The sequence below is a fragment of the Aquila chrysaetos genome, chromosome 21 (genome assembly GCF_900496995.4).
Source record: "Aquila chrysaetos chrysaetos chromosome 21, bAquChr1.4, whole genome shotgun sequence".
Taxonomy (NCBI): domain Eukaryota; kingdom Metazoa; phylum Chordata; class Aves; order Accipitriformes; family Accipitridae; genus Aquila; species Aquila chrysaetos.
Window position 1 is genome coordinate 9,978,365 of NC_044024.1, and position 18,222 is coordinate 9,996,586.

The 18,222-nt window shown below is 47.0% G+C and overlaps 1 protein-coding gene across 7 annotated transcripts in view; it reads right to left on the bottom strand.

Annotated features, from left to right (window-relative positions):
* Nucleotides 1–18,222, bottom strand: part of DOCK11 (dedicator of cytokinesis 11) — an 87,850-nt gene that overhangs the window by 19,164 nt on the left and 50,464 nt on the right. For 3 of the 7 annotated variants that reach the window (XR_005931041.1, XM_041119022.1, XM_041119021.1), the window contains exons 31-43: nt 18,139–18,177; nt 16,434–16,612; nt 14,471–14,587; nt 12,206–12,281; nt 11,802–11,905; nt 9,677–9,788; nt 9,483–9,549; nt 8,913–8,960; nt 8,633–8,710; nt 8,242–8,384; nt 7,477–7,592; nt 5,525–5,662; nt 325–507 (exon numbers count right to left, since the gene is read on the bottom strand). Coding sequence is in view for 6 of the 7 variants with exons in the window: in XM_041119022.1 (XP_040974956.1) it covers nt 325–507; nt 5,525–5,662; nt 7,477–7,592; nt 8,242–8,384; nt 8,633–8,710; nt 8,913–8,960; nt 9,483–9,549; nt 9,677–9,788; nt 11,802–11,905; nt 12,206–12,281; nt 14,471–14,587; nt 16,434–16,612; nt 18,139–18,177 (1,400 nt within the window). In the remaining variant the exon portion in view is untranslated. The remainder of the gene's footprint in view (nt 1–324; nt 508–5,524; nt 5,663–7,476; nt 7,593–8,241; nt 8,385–8,632; nt 8,711–8,912; nt 8,961–9,482; nt 9,550–9,676; nt 9,789–11,801; nt 11,906–12,205; nt 12,282–14,470; nt 14,588–16,433; nt 16,613–18,138; nt 18,178–18,222) is intronic. The other 4 variants (XM_041119024.1, XM_041119023.1, XM_029996961.1 and 1 more) reach the window with 3 other exon arrangements.

Consider the following 18,222-nt stretch of genomic DNA (forward strand, 5'->3'; position numbering starts at 1 on the left):
AAAATCCCTTCTCCTGCCTCAAAGGCAGCTCTTCTTGCTGTCCTTTCCACCCCATCCCAGCCAGCCTCTGGGGCAGAGATGTGTCTTGTGTCTCTGATTCCAAAAACTCAACAACTTGGAGTACTTGATGGCAGTGTATTTCACCCAAAGGGCCCTGGGTCAATCACCAGAAACAGGAATTAGGCAAAGCCTGGAAATCAAGAGGGTTTTTGTCCATACAACACAGCAAGATCCTCTGCAGATCTGAGGTGACATAGTTATATTGATGTATCTGTTCATTAAATCTGAGGTGTCCTGCTCTCTAGCTTTTCCCCAGACACTGACCTGAAGGTGCGTTCTCAGAAATGTTCTCCTTTTGGTGAACTCAAAGTTATTTCTCATCAGGAGATACAGAAGAGCCGAGGCTTCATTCCTCGTGGAGGACACCTTGGAAGTGCAACACTTCAGGATCTCGTAGCAGAGGGCAGCGCACATGTTCACCCTTCCCTTGAAAAATGCTGAGGGAAACTTCACAAGAGGCATGCAAATATTAGAAAATACACCACTAAATTACACCCACAGGGCTCAGATGGGCAGGGGCATGGGGCAACACACTGGGCTCCAGCCTGGACAGCCTCAATAAAACTTCGGCCAGAGTTTTGAGCCTGAAAATATTTGTGGGAATGAATTTGGGGCCTATTTTTAACCATGCTTCCTAGAGCAACGTGAACTTTGCTGCCACATTTTTTGGGGATGTGTTTGCGTACGTCTGTCTATCCCCTCCCCCAACAACTTTTGGGTTCATTGGCAAATTCTCACCAAACTGGACAGACAGAGGTTTTATGTTCTTACAAAAGCCATAAACACCAGCAGCAGGGCAGAGAAGGGAGGTCCCATGGACATTCCCACCAAAGGCTGCCATCCGGGACATCAGAAAATCCGCTGGAGCCCACCCAGAAGTCTGACCTTGCTGGGAAACATGACCTGCAGTGCTCACACAGCTACTTCTACACGTCCCCCCAAAAAAGCCTAAAATCATGCTTGCGGTCAGGAGTGCGAACAACAGAATTGCTTATCCCAGAGAGCCCAAAATACACAGTGACCTGCCCTGGCCCCCCAGACGGAACCGGCCGCAGGGAGCAGCAGGATCAAGCCAAACTGCAGCGTGAGCTACCTCGGGTAGCAACGGGGCTCAGAGATGTGCAGCAGGGTGAAGAAAAGCAGGAAGGGAAGACCAACACCCCATACTGCTGTAGCGTGTCTATCACCTTACCAAACACCTACTTCCAAGCCCGTCTGCGGGGACAAGCTCAGCTGTGCCTGAAAAGCAGACGGCTGCAGCGGTGCCCTGCCCCGGCGGGCAGCAGCCTCCATGCAGGGCTCGGCGGAGCGGGGACCGCCGGCATGTGTCTGTCCGGCCGCGGTGACGAGCGGTGGCTGGCGGGGAGGGGGCACCGCGCTCGGCTTCCTTCCACCCAGCCGCAGCGGGCTGGGCACGGGGAAGCAGAACAAGGACGGGTTTTGTGCTGGCACGCAGCCGCCTCCGCAGCCACCGCAGGGACCTGGCTGGAGAGGGGTGATGCCAACACCTGCCGGAGGGAGCGGGGGCTGTTTGGGCATGGCACGGCGGCACTCTGCTCCCTCCGCTGCAGCTGGGGACCAGCCCCAGGGAATGTCCTGGCACAAAGAGGCAAGAGAGACAACCGTGGTTTTTATCTGCTCAGAGGAAAGATGTGCTCAGTTCATTCAAGACCCAATGGTCCTCAGGCAGCACGGTCCATGAGCCACTTCTATCTGCCCCGCTGCCTTCTCCCCGTGGGAGGTGACAGTAAATACTGTCAGAGTATTCACTCACATCCTCCAAGTCAAAGCCTGGAGCTGTTACCGTGGCCCTCCACTCCTTGCATTAAGTATATATGATTCAGAAAAGCTTGTAGGTACTGCTGTGGCCACCACCATGGCATGCTGGTGAAAGGGTCTCAAAACAGGAACCTAGGAGCTGTGGCTAGCATGAGTACACTGTTGGGATTACACCAAGCCATGCAGGTTACAAGGCAGAATTAAGACACTGACCAAACACTTGGTTTTCGCTGCCTCTGGCCAAAAATATTTTCAGAGAAAAAAAAAAGGGAGAAAGAAAAGAAGCAAACAAACATCATAGTAACACAGGGCCAAGAGGATCACGTGTGCACTTGGGAAAGGAGCTATTAAGTAATTTCTGCCTGTTGTAATGCAATCCTTCTCCAATAGCGAGATGGGGTCACGCTCAGAACTGGGTTTAGCCCAGAGCCGGCCACAGCGATGCGCGATTGGGCATGCACAGGCAGCACACGGGCACCCAAGAAGATACGGCTGGCACTTGCTGTCAGCAGGGACCACTGCTTGCCTGCAGGGGCTTTTCAGACATTTCCAACCCAACGCTAGGGAGAAAAACTTTGCCTTGGAATCTGCTGCAGAAGAAGCCCCAGATCCCCCCTGTGCACTCCCCTCCACACTGCACCAGCTCTGGAGAAAAACCCGTGCCCTGTCCATAGGGAACCTGTGTCCCCACGCAGCTCCTTCTGGAGACCAAGCCCAAGCAGATGCAATGGCTCCTGGTGCCAGGTTTGGGGGAGCAGACCCAAGGGTGTACGCCTGCTGGAGATCTGGCCAGGTGCTGCCTGCAGCCCTCCGGCTGGCCGGAGAACGTGAGCCGGGAAGAGCTGTGAAACGGCGTGTGTGGCGATGACTCTGCGTGCGCCGGAGGAGCACGTTTCTGATCCGGCCCTGAGGTGTGAGGGCAGGACAGCCGCAGCGGTGGGCAGGACATGCCAAGTGCCCTGCACAACTGCATGGGAGGCTGTAACGATGCTGCATCCTGAGAGCGCTAACGGGGAGAGAACGCGCAGCTTGACATGGTCGGGGGGAATTGCTAACAGACAGGCAAAAGCTTCCCAAATTGGCTGTTGCAGGAAAGGAGCGAGGCTCTGCTGCCCTAGTCCTTCAGGGCCTGGGATTTGTGATGCCTCTAACGTGCCCTGCTAGCGTCAGCACAGCGAGGGACAGGCAGGCACGGAGAGGGCAGCTACATGGGGTTTCCACCACTCTCACATCCACGTGTCTGAGCTGCTCTTTAATGCAGGGCAAATTATCTCAGCCACCTCCTTTAATACCTTTAACTTCAAGACCATTCCCAAGCATGTATCTATGTATTTATCTGTAAGTGATGCTCTGAAAAGAAGGATTTAGTTGTTAAGAAAACCTAGAGTATAAAACAAGAGCAATCTGGCTTTTGTTGCTTCTTCCCAGCCGGTGAAACAGAGACAGCTTTCTTCCCAAATTCCCAGCACACATGCATGCAAGCAGGATTCATTCTAAAGCCAAAGTCAAACATGTAAACAATTATAGAACTTATTTGCTGTTTGCTTTCTTGCGACATTTCTTTTTTTTTTAAAAGTCTTTTGCCTATTAAGTAACCAGATCTAATTCAGAAAGCAAGCTACCTTTAAGACAGATTTTGGGATGCAGAATAAATCTTGGGAGTTTTTTCCCCCCCAGCAACCATTTTCTGTTGCCCTAGATAAGAGGGGGATTCTTTTCATTGTAATTATTAGCTACAGAAGGCCATAAAAATAACAAATTGTCCATTCTAGCTGCATCATATGTATAACTCACTTTTGGTTTTCTTGAAGTTAACACTAATTTATAGCTAACAGTGATATGCAACCCAAAACAAAGCAGTACAGCTTTCATATTTCAAATCAAACTTGCAGGAAAACATGCCATCCTTGCACTCGTCATGAAATGCAGTGACACCCCACCCCCCACCCCCCCAGCTATTTTATTGTCTCTTTTGGCCTTAGAAAAGCACTTCAGAGGACTTAAAAGGAAGTTTGGGACTCATGTGGTTATGGAGTTGGCAAAGAAAACACTTCCTTATAGATACCATCTGCTGGGCTCATATCTTGCTTTTACAGAAGCCACACTGTGTCCTGTCATAGGGGAAATGTGAGAAATTAACTGAAATCAATCCTTCACATCTTTGAAGACACATGATGCCAAATTCAGCATGGATTCAGGCTGGCATAAATCCAAGAAAATGACCCCACTGCCCGTCCTTGCAGCAGCCAAGAATGCAGCCTCCATTACTGTAATTGGCATTTTGAAATGCAAGCGTGGAACCCCTGAAAGGCTCCAGGTTTTGAAGGCTGATGGTGAGATCAAATTGAGCAGGTGTGCAGGTTTGGCTTCACATTTAAACAACCACAGAAAACTTGCCAGGGAGGCAAGGAAGGTCTCTTATTTGCTATAGGCACAAAACAAATATTTCTGGCTAAACTAACTTTCGAGTAGTAAGGGGAAGAGACGTGCAGAGAGACTGTGTCCGAGTGGGGTGTATGCAGATCTGCGGCAGGATGGATCTCAAGGTTAAGCAGATCACAGGCAAGCAGGAAACTCGAAAGCACTCGAGAGCAATAATTGGACTCTGTAGGAAAACTGTGATTCCTGCCAGTGCCAGCTGCCAATCTAGCAGGCTTTAAGAAGCCCCATGGAAAAACATCTCATAGGAGACCACGCTGTCTGGACCCAGAGAGGTAGCTAGCAAGACTTCTGCATTTTCTGCTTCTCATGTGTTTGCTTAGGATAAATCAAAATTCAGCCCTAGACATTCTTGTACTAGCTCTTAGCTTTGCTGTGGGGTTATAGTAAAATGTACATAGCACAGACTTTTTCCAGCTTTGAAAAACAGTTTAGCAGTCTCTTTCTTTAATCAAACTGAGCTCGGCAACTAGTGCAAGACTTCCTTTGGAAGTAACACTTTGCTGCATATCATTCACATACTGTGCTCTGCCTGGCTGCAGTCTCACGCCACATGGTTTTACCTCATTAATGATCTGTTGCATTCAAGTGATTTGAGAGGTTTTGATTCATTTTGAATTTATGACAAGCATGCAGCTTGGAAGGAATGGAGTTTGCATGTACATCTGGTCTCAAAAATGTACTTTGGAGAAGCAGCAGGTTTTGACAAGCACAAAGGGAAATGTCAGCAATAGCATCAGTCACTGCCCTTATGTGGTTAGCTGCAGCTTTGATGCTGCTTGAGCTCAGGGGATTAAACTGCCTTGCTGCATACCAGAAAAGTGTAGAAAGAGGTTCAGCAAGTACTATTCTCTTTCAAACAGAGTGGGAGAGGAGCAGCTTGTCAGTACAAGTATCATTCAAGCAATGGCATTATCAGCAACATTGACAGTTTGGGGCAAAGATTCAAGAAGCACCAGCTTTTGGTTGAACAGATAGTGATCTTTAACAGCAGTTTTGCGACCAAGGCAAGTGGGGGAATTCCTCGCGATTTCTCCTTTTGTTTCCTGATATCCAACAAATAATAAATAATTGTTGAAATAGATAACTTAACCTGGGCTGGTTTTTAAATCAGTGAAGAAGTTGTTTTCTAAAACACATCTCCAAACAGCACAAAATATCACTTTAACAGGAGTTTAAGTGTACTGGTCTCTTCTGTCATACCTATATAAATTCTCCTGCACTTTTAGAGTCATGTATTACATACCTTGCTAATGAAAGCTCTCAGAGAGGCGAACACATGCTTAAGAGCTGCTTCTGACTGCCCGTTTTTGAGAAAAGCCAGATGAATATCGAAAACCTTCTTCATGAGTGGATTGTGGCCATCGTTGCTTAGAAGTTGGGTCTAGAAAGCAACGAGAGAATTTATTTTGCAGAAATGTTGTGCCTGAAGCTGGAAATGACCGAGATAATTTTGCATAATTAATCACACCAATTCTTAAGCCAGATAAGGAACAGGGCCCTCAGTAAAAATATAACCAATATGACAACCAGTACAAACTTACACTAGTTGGTCAGAGGCTAGCAGAGAATAAAACAAAAATATTTTATCACTAATTCCAAAACCCAACTCAATAATCTGTACAACTTTCTCCAGTTGCCTAGAGTTACTTTAAATAAAATGGGCTGTTCCAACATAACTATCACACTGTTTTTTCCATTTCTTTTTATTTGTCTTGACAAGCGTTTCATTTGCAGCCCAAAAGAGAGAGAGAGAGAAAAAAAAAAAAAGACTATCACATCTTTTCACTGGACAGATTCATAGCTGTAGGAAGTCGGTACACTCCCCTTGTCTCCTGGAAAGTTTTGACAGTTTCACCTTCTGGAGATGTGGTAAAATGGAATTACGTGGAGAGGATTAATACAGTTTGGTGTCAGAGTTATCTTGCCTGTGCGTGCTGTCACCCTTGCAGCCGCTGCACAGGAAGCCTGGCGCATCGTGGCCACCCAGCAAGGATGTGGATGCCCCATATCGATAGATCATCAATAGTTCCTATCTCATTGCCAGCCCAAGCAATCCTTGGGCTGGGTCAGATTTTTCTTTTGACATCCTGTATACATCTTGTAGCAGGGTAAGTTTAGGATCCATGCTTTCTAACTGAACTTGTTTACTCTGGCAGTAAGAACACCATCAGCACTTTTACTGCAGTATAGAGCACACTTCTGTGCGGTAACACCATATGACCATAAAAGCAAAGCAGAAGCCAATTAAAGCAGAAGGGAATCCAGTCTATCCTGTGGTTTGAAAAGCACATTGTTTTGTGGTTCAGCCATATTCAAAAAGAGGCAACTGAGAAAGTCAAGCAAGTTTTAACTCTTGCATCTAAATCCTTCTGCTGTTGCCAAACTTTTAAGGAGTAATTTAACGTCTGTACCAGGATAGCTTTTTTCCTTTGCAACAGAAGCAGAGGATAAGATGACCTTTCTTTTCATGTTGTTCAATCCATCTAAAAAGGAAATCTTCATTTTACTTACTCTGAAATTCGGAGTTGTTCTTGTGACATTATGCAAAACCCATTGCTACGAGCAGGATTCCTCCAACCACACTTAGAGGAAGAGCTTTTCTGGAACAGTATTTCAGTATTTTGCTGCCAGCCTGGGGTTCTCTTCCCTACAGAGGCTTTGATTCTTGTAGATGGCAATGACTGCTGGGAGTGTGAATCACTACATGGAGAAGACTTCTACCAGTGGTACTGGTCCTATCTGAAGTGGTAACCACAGCTGGAATGCCTCAGCCCCAGAGACATTCATGTACAGTGATTCAAAGAAATCTGGGCCTCGCTTCTAGACAATTTATGGTAGAAAACAGTGACTGTCCTAAGAATGCTAGACCTTCATTTCCCTTTCTTCTAGTCCCTCCTTTCTATATGATGTACATTTCCTCTTATTCTATTTTTGTAATGCCTACACTCATGGTGTAGCGTCCACGTAATTTTCTCTGGTCTTGCAGTTTTGAAGAAATTGCAAGATTGCATAAAGTGCATAATTACTCTGAGACCCTGTGAAACACCCAGCATTTTGGAAAATAAACAAGCTGCAAACAATTTGCTTTTGTAAAGCCTTCCATAATCTGCCACTCTAGGAGAATGGATCACCAAAATCAACACGCATACAGAAATACACACACTTTTCAACAATACTTTTGATTTCAATGCTGACCTTGAAACTCTGAGTGAAAAAAGAGATGGTGTCCAGGACTGTCAGGCACACTTCGGTCGCAATATTGCCCTCCAGTAATGCCTGGTGCACAATATCTGCTTCTGAGGTGCCTGCATCTGTGGACAGAAAGCAAATCAGGAGGAAACAGTGTTCACAAGATCTAAATGCTGATATAGATAAGGTTGTCCCCTTGCACTTCACTGGGTTTGGGAGATGAGGTAAGGATAGCAAGATGCTGAATTTGCCAGCTCCATTCAGAGAAGCTGCCTCAGCCTGATGCCAACCGAAAAAACCAACGTCAGTATTTCCCCTTAATCTCACTGTCTTTAAAGCCAGGCAGAGAACAAGGTGTCCAGGTTGTATCCGCAGAGGTGAAATGGCAAGGTGCTTCAATGGGGCAAAACTCACCATGTGGAGCAGTTTAGAACAGATCCTGGCCCAGGTCTCTGCACAGGGCAGCTCTCCTGCCTGCCTTGCTCACCACTCAAACCAAGGCGTTGCTTGCAAACACACCCAGCCAAGTTGCTGAGCCAAGACAGGTGAGAGGAAAAAGCCACGCAAGTCCTAAGTCCCAGGGGTGATTTTTAAGGGGCTGGCTTAAATGTCACCCCCACCAGTCTAGGAATGTTGCAGGGAGGAGTGGTGACCATTGTAATTCTGCGGAGTTTGAATACCCTGAAGCAAAAAGCAGCAAGTGGAAAATGGCTACATGCAGTTTACAGCAGGCTAATAATCCACGGTCCCGTCTCGCTCTGCTGTACGTACTGTGGTTGAGTGTGAAGGAGGTCTCCAAGCTGCCCAGATGCTGGAGCCGCACCTGCATGCCCCCAGCTCTGCTGCGGAGCGCTGGCATCGTCTGGGATTTCCTATCAGTTCCCGTGTGCTTGGATAACCAGGCGTCGTGCACCCTGCAAGGAGAAGCGAAGACTGCGGGTTTGGACGAGCAGCTGTGGCCACACCACTACAGGATTGCACGAGGCACCAGGATGGAGACCTGACCTCCCTCCAACGCACTAATCTGGTTTATCCCGCACAATCCCAGCAGGACTGACCGGGCTACCCTGGTCTCGCCTGCGCCAGATAGCCCTAGAGCTAATGAAACTGCAGGGCTGCTGCTGCTCAGGGAGCAGAGGTGCAGCCGTGACTCGTGTCTCACCTGCAGCCAGCTGCGGGGGACACTGCCAACCTGCGCGGGCAGCCAGGAGCACCTGGGCCTGGGGGTCTCATGCAGGAGCTGGAGGGGAGGGAAGGGGCAGGGTGCTAAGGCAAGGGGACTCTGCTCGCGGCATGGTGCTGAGCAGAGTCCCGGCCCCGCAGGCTTCCTGCCTGCTTGGGTTTGCCCCACGGGGCTGTGCACGCTCCCCTCCTGCCTCGGCTGCGGCAGGGAGCGTGGGCACGGCTCCCCCATCCTGGCCCTGGACGGAAGAATACGGTACCTGGCGATATTTCTCTTCCCCACGTATCTGAAGTGAAATAAACACACCCTAGAAAGAAAACAAAACATGTATCTGTTACAGATCCTGCAGAGCAGGAATGATCCAGAACATTTAAAATCTACCCTCTCCTTGTCTGCAGATGCACTCCTCTGTGCATGAGCGTGTGGGTCTGTATTTACAAGTCACTTGACCTCAAACCCTTGGTTTCCAAACCCTATGGCACATCCCTGTCTCCTCACCCGTTTGTTCCACCAAACCCGCTGCAAAGCGGAGGTTGTGCCGGTTACGGCGGGAGGCTGTGCCCTGAGCCCTGCTTGCCTGCGGGTGGTGGGACACACTCTGCACAGCCCGGACCGAGCACAGGGCACCGCCACTTCACCATGCTCCCTTGATATACTCCTGTTTCTCCTCAGACAGAGGAAGAGCATTTCAGTACAACTTGGCCAGACACCTCTAGCGCTGCACAGGACCGCGTGCACCCTGCAAGGCACATGGCACTCATGTCTTCTTCTTGGCCAATGCTGCTCACGCAAAGGCGCAGTGTTTGAATTGCAGCCTCATGATACTCACTCCAGAAGCACAAGGACATTGATCAGCTCTTGGGGGGAGAATTTGTTCCAGTAAGCTAAAAGGGTATCTGAAAGAAAAAAAAAAACCAGTGCACTGAGATTTAAAAAAAATTAAAGGGAGACCTTACAGACCAAAACTGCCGGTGATGGTCTCTCGTCTTTATGGCTGTCCTCCGGTGAGTAAGAGCCACCAACCTTCAGAGATCATCTTCACAATGTAGAGATAGCACATCAGGAGCGTCCGGATCTCAAACTGGTCCAGCCGGCTGCAGTGTGACACGCTGCTCCTCGTGGAGCTTCTGCGGATCTAACGGGACACAGATGTGATGCGGAGGCCAGTGGCCACGGGTGCCTGGGCTGTGCCCGCACGGAGCATGGGGCCAGATGCCATGCAGCATGGGCACAGCAAACCTGGCACATACCAGATGTGCCAGCATTCCTCCTGTCCCCCTGCATGTGCACCCCCACAGCACCATGGAGACATCCCATCCTTTGGGGTTGCTGCCCATCCAGTGATGAGCAGTCTGGAAATCCTGGGCACATGGTTGAACGCTTCTCTGCCCAGAAAAACAATGTCTGGGCAAAGAATGATGGCTTATTCGCCAAAACGCACGGCAGCCCTGCTTTCACTTCCCCTGCTCTCTGCAGTGTCTAAGCTCCCGGACATTTTTTAAGTCAGTTCTTGTCAAACAACACAGTTCACTAGGGGTCACAGTTTAAAGCAAGAATCTAACTTTCTGCTAAAGATGTACACTTCAAAACAAAATGTCAGTTATTAAAAACCCAGGAAATTTCAGCTTAAGAACTTGGGGCTTTTCCCCTGATTTTTGGAAGTGTCTCTTGTTTTTCCCCCTACTTAGTGACTTAAGCAAAGAGAAGTGAAATCCTGCTGGTGAGTCAATCTGGGTGGGAAAGGCTTGGGCACTGTGTGGTGGGAAACATGACTTCTAAAGCGTTACCAATTTTTTTTGCATTCTCTGTGCTCACCCTAGCCCTATCCTCAGACAAATGGATATGATTAAGCTCTAAGGAGGATGCTTCTCTTAAAACTGTGCCTCACATGTTTGGACAGCAACCCACAGATCTTACTTGTTTATTCTGGGACAAGCTGTAGATGTAAGTCATAATAAAACAGAATTAAACATTCAGTTTAGAGTTGGAGATACAGTGCTATAGCCAAAACTTTGCTGTTGACCATGTCAAACTACCAAGTCAGCACACAACTCACTCCAGGGGAACAGGCGATAAGCAACGTGTCTACCCCTGTAGAGCAGCGTTAAAGCTGTGCTCCTTTATGTGGCATTTCTTCTACATGGTTTGTGGGTATTGCATTCCCTAACAGAAAAGCTGTTTTCAATGACTCTGAAAAACATACCTTCAAGGACACAGAAGACAATGTCTAGCTGTGGGGAAGAGCTGAGCTGCAAGCAATAACGCTTTCTGCAAACCCCACCAGCAGGGTTGAAGCATATGCTCAGAGCTTTGCTGAATATGAACAGTTTGATAGTCAAGTATTTGGCTATACTTGGTCTTGTAGCTTCGTGATTTATGTGGGAGAACTTGAAAGGCCCCACCTCTCCTAAGCATGTCAGCACACAGCCAGCAGAAGCCCAGATTATCTTTGCCTTGCTTGATGTAAGGACCAAAGGTTTTAAAGATGCATCAATTATTCACGCCAACCCAAGACATCTGGAAAGTGCCTTGAGGAAAACCAGGGGCTGGTTTGCACAAATACCTGATTTCCATGTGCGCAATCTGCCAACAAACAGAGTACACCCTGTCTGAATAGTGGGGTCAGAGCTCTCTGTGGTGTGACCGCAGTCACCTTCTGCAAATGTGGGGCTGTGGTTATTAGCCTGTGTTGATTTTCCTACAAATACCTCATCTTCTCTTAAGTCAGTGGTCACTGGCAATCTCACATCATGGTGCTTTGTCTCCCAGCTGTGTGTGCAAACTGGTTCCCAGCACTGTGCACTGGGCCCTGGCCAGGCTCAGACCCATCCACACACAGGGAGCACGTCTGAGCATGGATAAACGCACCATGGGAGCAGAGATTTTCCCCACGGATTTTGCCTTTCTTCTTTGATAAGTTATTTGTCAACAGTTATATTTTTGGCTCAGAGACGTCTGAAGAGGGAAAGCATACCAGACCCGTGAGTCTGACCTCCTCTGTTAAACATGAATCTGTTTCCAAACAGAGATATTTATAAGCTGGCTTTGAGAGAGTTACCATGGGGAACTCCTTTTCCCTCCCCCTTATTTAACACAGCCCACAGATTGGTGCAGTAAGCACCATTCTTTCTAACCCCAGATACGTTACATTTTCACTCTGATCCGGGGAACCGGTTGCCCCCTCTGAGTTCAGGGATCCTTTCGAGTCCTCTCGCTTTATTGCATGGCCATTTGGAAGTGCTGCTCCGCAAGCTGAAAAAAACCAAACCCCACAATCGACACCTTGGCACCGGCACTCCTCAGTACATCACGGACAGTGAGTGGAAGATGCAATTTGGGCAGCACAGACAGGGCTTGCGAAAGCCCTGTGTTGAAAGCTGATGAATCTGGAAAGGACAGCTGGGGTGACACCACGTCCAGGGAAAAGCATACAAACTCTGAGAGGTCTTTTGGCAGATGACTACCTCAGGTTTTGAGTAATGGGTTTTGGGAGCTGGTAATAGTTACATTCAAAATAAATGGGAAAGTTAAAGTTTAGAAAAATTAATTTACCTGGATCTTTGTCTGCAATCAGGCTGGATCTATTTGAGGGGGATGCAAAACTGCATATGAATTCATCCCTGGATGCCTGTAAAGCAAAATAAGGTTTTTGTGACCAATGGAAGATAACACCTATTCTCTTACAGAAGAGAATAATGAAATAAAAAAAGGCAGATGAAAAAAAAATCTATTTCCTTATTTCCATAACAGGGAGACAAATGACTTGGGGAGGAGTATACCTGGGCCAAAGAGCATGGCATTGAGTGGGTGTATCACATCCCCTATCATGCACCAGCCTCCAGGAAAATCGAACGATACAATGGACTGTTAAAGACTACACTGAGAGCAATGGGGGGTGGGACCTTCAAACATTGGGATACACATTTAGCAAAAGCCACCTGGTTAGTCAACACCAGAGGGTCTGCCAATCGGGGTGGCCCTGCCCAATCAGAACTTTTATGTACTGTAGAAGGGGATAAAGTCCCTGTAGTGCACATAAAATATATGTTAGGGAAGACAGTCTGGGTTACTCCTGCCTCAGGCAAAGGCAAACCCATTTGTGGGATTGCTTTTGCTCAAGGACCTGGGTGTACTTGGTGGGTGATGTGAAAGGATGGGGAATTCCGGTGTGTGCCTCAAGGGGATTTGAATTTAGGTGAGAATAGCCAATGAATTAATCTGTATGATGTTAATCGCTATATAACCCTGCCACTGCATGTCATCATTACTATAACTATTATATGCCACATCAATGGTATTACAGTAAGAATCACTTAGATTAAGGAAAAATGAACTTTGGTAAAATTGAGCAAAGTGCAGTAGTGATGGAACCAGGACTGCCTTCAGCATGCAACAATCCAACACTACACACCATCCTCCTGCTGCGCCCAATGTTACCCGCCCGCCGCACTGCACCGAAGCCCAATCCTGCTCTGCCAACTGAGCAGACTTTGCACCATCCCTCCTGCCCAGAAAGGCTGCTATGATAGATGGAGCCCAAAGTCATGGACTAAATGAACTCAACGGACATTTTATAGGAATGGCCCATAGACTAAGGGAATGATATCTCTCTGTGTGTATATATATATATCTCAAAGGACAGGAAAGGTGATGGTGATTAATTGGGATGTATTGGAAAGTATGGGACCTGAGTGTGATGTAAATGGTATAGAATAGGTGATGGATACTGTCCTGGTTTTGGCTGGGATGGAGTTAATTTTCTTTCTAGTAGCTGGGATAGTGTTACATTTTGGATTTAGTATGAGAAGAATGTTGATAACACACTGATGTTTTCATTTGTTGCTAAGTAGTGTTTATACTAAGTCAAGGGTTTTTCAGCTTCTCAGGCCCAGCCAGCAAGAAGGCTGGAGGGGCACAAGGAGTTGGGAGGGGACACGGCCAGGACAGCTGACCCAAACTGGCCAAAGGGGTATTCCATACCATGTGATGCCATGCCCAGTATATAAACTGGGGGGAGTTGGCCAGGGCGGGGCGGATCGCTGCTCGGGAACTACCTGGGCATTGGTCGGTGAGTGGTGAGCAACTGCCTTGTGCATCACTTGTTTTGTATATTCTGATTCCTATTATTATTCCTATTATTATTATTATTTTCTTCCTTTCTGTCCTATTAAACTGTCTTTATCTCAAGCCATGAGTTTTACTTTTTTCTTGATTCTCTCCCCTCCCTGGGTGGGGGGGAAGTGAGCGAACAGCTGTGTGGTGCTTAGTTGCTGACTGGGGTTAAACCACGACACAAAACATATTAAAGTAAATCATAGCAGTTTTTTCCCTTTTGTTTTTTATCATTTGAGTTGAAATTTTGAATTGTTTTTCTCAAATGTCTTTTTTGTTGTTGTTGTTTTTCTCCAAACAAGGAGGAAAGTCGTCTGCAAGGCTAAGCCGGCCTCGGAACCACATACAACCCTCAGGCAGATCGGCAACTCCCCAGAACAGCTGCTGGAGTCGGAGGCTGAGTCCTGTGGCAACTCTTTCACTTGGAGGGACTTACCTCACCTCACAGCACTATGCATACCATAAAGAAACACGTTAAACAATGGCAAGCAAAAGGGCAGAGACGTTGTACCCAGTGGTACAGACAGAACAAAGTCACAGGAAAAGCCAAACTAAAAGAAATAAGCACATTCTGGGTCTGTGGGGAGAAGAAAACCACACTTATTTCTAAAGCTGAGCCTGGCTGCAGGCAGTGGAAGCTGCACAGCAGGTGTACGGGGAGAGGAGGACTGAGAAGGGCAAAGAGGCATCACTGGGTTTACTCACAGGGCTGGAGGCGGCTGCACAGGAGTAGAGTGCCTCGCGGCTGGCCACTCGCTGGAGGTTCTCCAGGAGCAGCCCGAACAGCGGCAGGTAGAGCTGGGCTATTTTTGCCTGCTGGTTCTGAAAAAAGACGTAAGATGTAGGTAAGAGCCCAGGCTTTCAATGGAGCAAAAAAGGGAAATTCCAGAGCCAAAACACACATATATATATACACGCACAATGTATATGGTGTCTGAGGTATATACATGTATATGGTCTGAGGACATGGGTTGGTTTGGATTCTCATCTCCACTTCCAGAGCTGCCAGGTAGATATTACCCTTCTAGCAGCAAGCTTGGGACACTCAGGGATTTTGCAGGCTGAATAACATTCCCAATCATACAGGATGTGTGACAAACTAAATCCTGGATTTCCTAACTCTTTAACTGGCACTTCACTCACATAGCTTGATTTTCAAGTGCAACACTCAGGAGTAATGAAACAAAAACATTTGCTCCTCACCTGGTGCCGCCTATTGCTTCCAGTCAGGAATTCTCCATAGCAAATGCTTCTAGTTAAAACAGTTTGTAGGAACCGATTAATTTGGATTAAGTGATACAGATCAAAAATGCTCTGGTTGACGTTTTCTAAATGGAGGGCTCTTTCACATCCAATTCCTTTTTGTTAAAAATTTATTATTCTGGACTTGACAGAAAGGTTAAAAAAAAGAAATTTAAGGCTTGTGAATTGAATGGCACATTTTGACTGATACAAGAATCCAATTTTTAATTCTGATTTCGTATGACAAAAGATAAAAGCAATCTTGAAAATGCCCATGGGTTGCAAAAACTCTCTCTCAGCCGTGGATGGAGCCAGGGTTTCCTTGGCTGGAATGAGACTGCAGCAACAGACCCTGCCATGCTCAGCCTGTCCTGCCCATGACATTATTTTTTGCTTTGGTGTCTTGGGACTCCAGCTGAGCATCCTGCCTTGGCTCCAGGCAATTTCCTGGTCACACAGCCCTGAGCCCAACAAATGTACAAAAATCCAGTGGGACAATTTTAAGACAGGTGGTGTTTTTAAGGAGGCAGGGAGAGTGCAAATCACCATGGATCCTCACTGCAGAGAAAAGCAAGGCCACCTCCTGCTCAGCCCTTCCAAAAAGGCAGAGATGGGAGAGAAGAGGAGCTGGCTCTGGGTCCATGCAGAGCACAGGAACCCTGGTCACAGCAGGAGCGCAGTGCACATTCGGGTCACTTCTCCCACCCTTCATGCCGAGGAGGCTATCCACATTCCCAGATAAAACTCAGGAATGCAGCACACTAGGAGCAATTTGAGGAGCTAAACTCTGAACAGAGGCATGTTTTCAGCCTACAACAAGTACAAGTAGTGTCTACACAGGTAGCTGGGCACTTTCAAGGACATATGGGTCAGCAGGGAGCAGCATCAAGAAAGAAAACAAGCCCATCTCCAGGCTCTTTCAGCTGAGCCTCTGACTGAAGAAAATTGAAAGCTACCCAGTGGAAATCCAGCATCTCATGAGAATCCACAGAGCCTCTCCTCTGATTCACTAATTAGCAAAACATGCAGCTGACTTGTAACAGAGATCAGTCCTGTTTCCCAATTATAGTATATTAATGCAGGATATTAATTTAAGCCCAAGACCAGAAGAACATTGATGTTGCTTAATTCTGTTGAACAGCCTCTCGGCTAACAACACTCTCAAGTTCCTTAATGGCTCAGGGCTGTATTATCTAAATACTCAGCATGAATAAGAGCGCTGCAGTTACCTGGCTGCATTGTTTGTGTTCCTAGATCATTTTTCAGAGCTATTACTGTTATGTCATAACTATCAGTTACTTACAACAGTTCCCTAAAAAGTAATGAGAATACCCTTGGTACACCATGCAAGATATAAAATTCTGACGTATGTTTTTTCATACAATTCAAGAACATTTTGTTTAAAAGCCAACAAAATATGCCCGACCTTGTGCTGATATCTGTTGTCGAAGGCATGCTTTATCAAGAGATTTTTTAAGACTGAGATGGCTGTATATCTGATATCGTAGTTGTCCTGCAAGGCAACAGAAGCTTCTCTGAGAAGCATCCCCACCAGGAAATGATGCCTGCAATACTCATCAGTTAAACTGTATTCAAGATTTACATCTGAAAGAAAGAACAAGACAATGGTTAAGGGAACTGTTCTGAGGATCTGTTCAGAGCAAGACATAACATAATGGTCACGCAAGCCACAACAGTCCTGAGTACAGTTCATCACTCTCCTACAGTGCACTGATCCTTCAATAAAGCCTGAACTGACTACAGTTTTCTCCACCGCTGAGTTAAGTCATATCAAAGAACTTGGCATCTTCCAGTTCAGGCTAATCATTAATTTCAGCCCTCACCGTTTCAGGAGCAGCTAAAAGAAGGATTTCTGCAGAGTGATGCTTTACAAAGCTTAGTGCTCCAAAAAGTAATTTGTAAAGTCAGAGATGGATGGAACAGGGAAAGACAGCACAATTTACTGCCAGGGGGCTGCTTTGCTCTGACTGGGGTTATCCTGTAAATCCCCAAACTGCCCAGGCAGCGGAGGTTCCAACCTCCACAGAGCAGCTGCGAGCGGAGGGCAGCGGAGGAGACGCTGCGTTTATCACAGCTGCCCAGCCCTAGCAGTGCTATCTCTGCAGCTTGTGCCACATCCTCTGTGAAATCTGCACTGCTTCTTGTCAGGTCAGAGGGCGGAGAAAAGGCAAATACTTCTGCTGGGATGAGGGATGCAAACAAGGGCATGGTGCCCAGTGACCGCTACTGCATCCTCCAGTGGTTTACACAGCCGGGCTTTCCAGCCTCACTGCAAGGACCGGGGAGCCAGGGCAGGGTTCCAGGCAGCTGCTTGCCAGGAACTGTGAGGCTCCCTTAGCTTCCCACCAGCAGATATTGAACACAGCTCCTTAAAAGCTGCACTGACGGCCAGGAGAAAGGCAGCTCAGTACCTAACCAACTTGGTTAACTTCACTTGTACTCTGCATGTCACATAGATTTGGGCTATGCACTGTGATCAAAGGAGCAGCTGCTACAAGAGTAAGGCATCTTTTCCACTGACGTGCCTGGATAATGCAGCGGAGAAGTGACAGGGACACAGATTTCAGTGCAGGGTGCATGTGTGCTCGGGCTGCTATGAATGACCTTGCCCTGACACTGTTATCTTGGTCAGCCAACCCATACACCTAACCAGAGCCGTGACAGGCACAGATTGACTGTTGCTTTAAGCCTCCCAGAGGGACAACCCCAAAGCTGTGTGTTCTTCCCCCAAAGTTTACAAGTGCTGTGTGCTCAGCTCAGACTTTTTATTTTTTTAAAACCCCACAGGTGTGAAAGTTTTTCTGTGGTAAGGCAGAGTACATACACCCAGCTTTGAAAATCCCAGCCAAAGGGTTCCAACAGCTCTGTTGCTGCAGAAGATATTTTTAAGTTCGTTGATTCATAAGTAGCATTTACTCGTTTGTGAAAGTCTGATTCAGAGGAAAGAGAAAGCAATCTGGAGCATTATCTAGCTTTCATTGTTAGTCATGTTAGCATATGCTTAAGTGTCACACATCACGGTTATTTCATTAGTTGGATGCAAGCTAATTGATTGGAAGCTGTGTATTTAATTTGACATTTGAGGATTCAGTGATCTCAGTTGGACCTACCTACTGAAGTGAACCGTTCCACAGCAAATGAAAAAAAATCTAATTCATGTGTAAAAAGAAAAGGGACAAATAAAAAGACAGCAA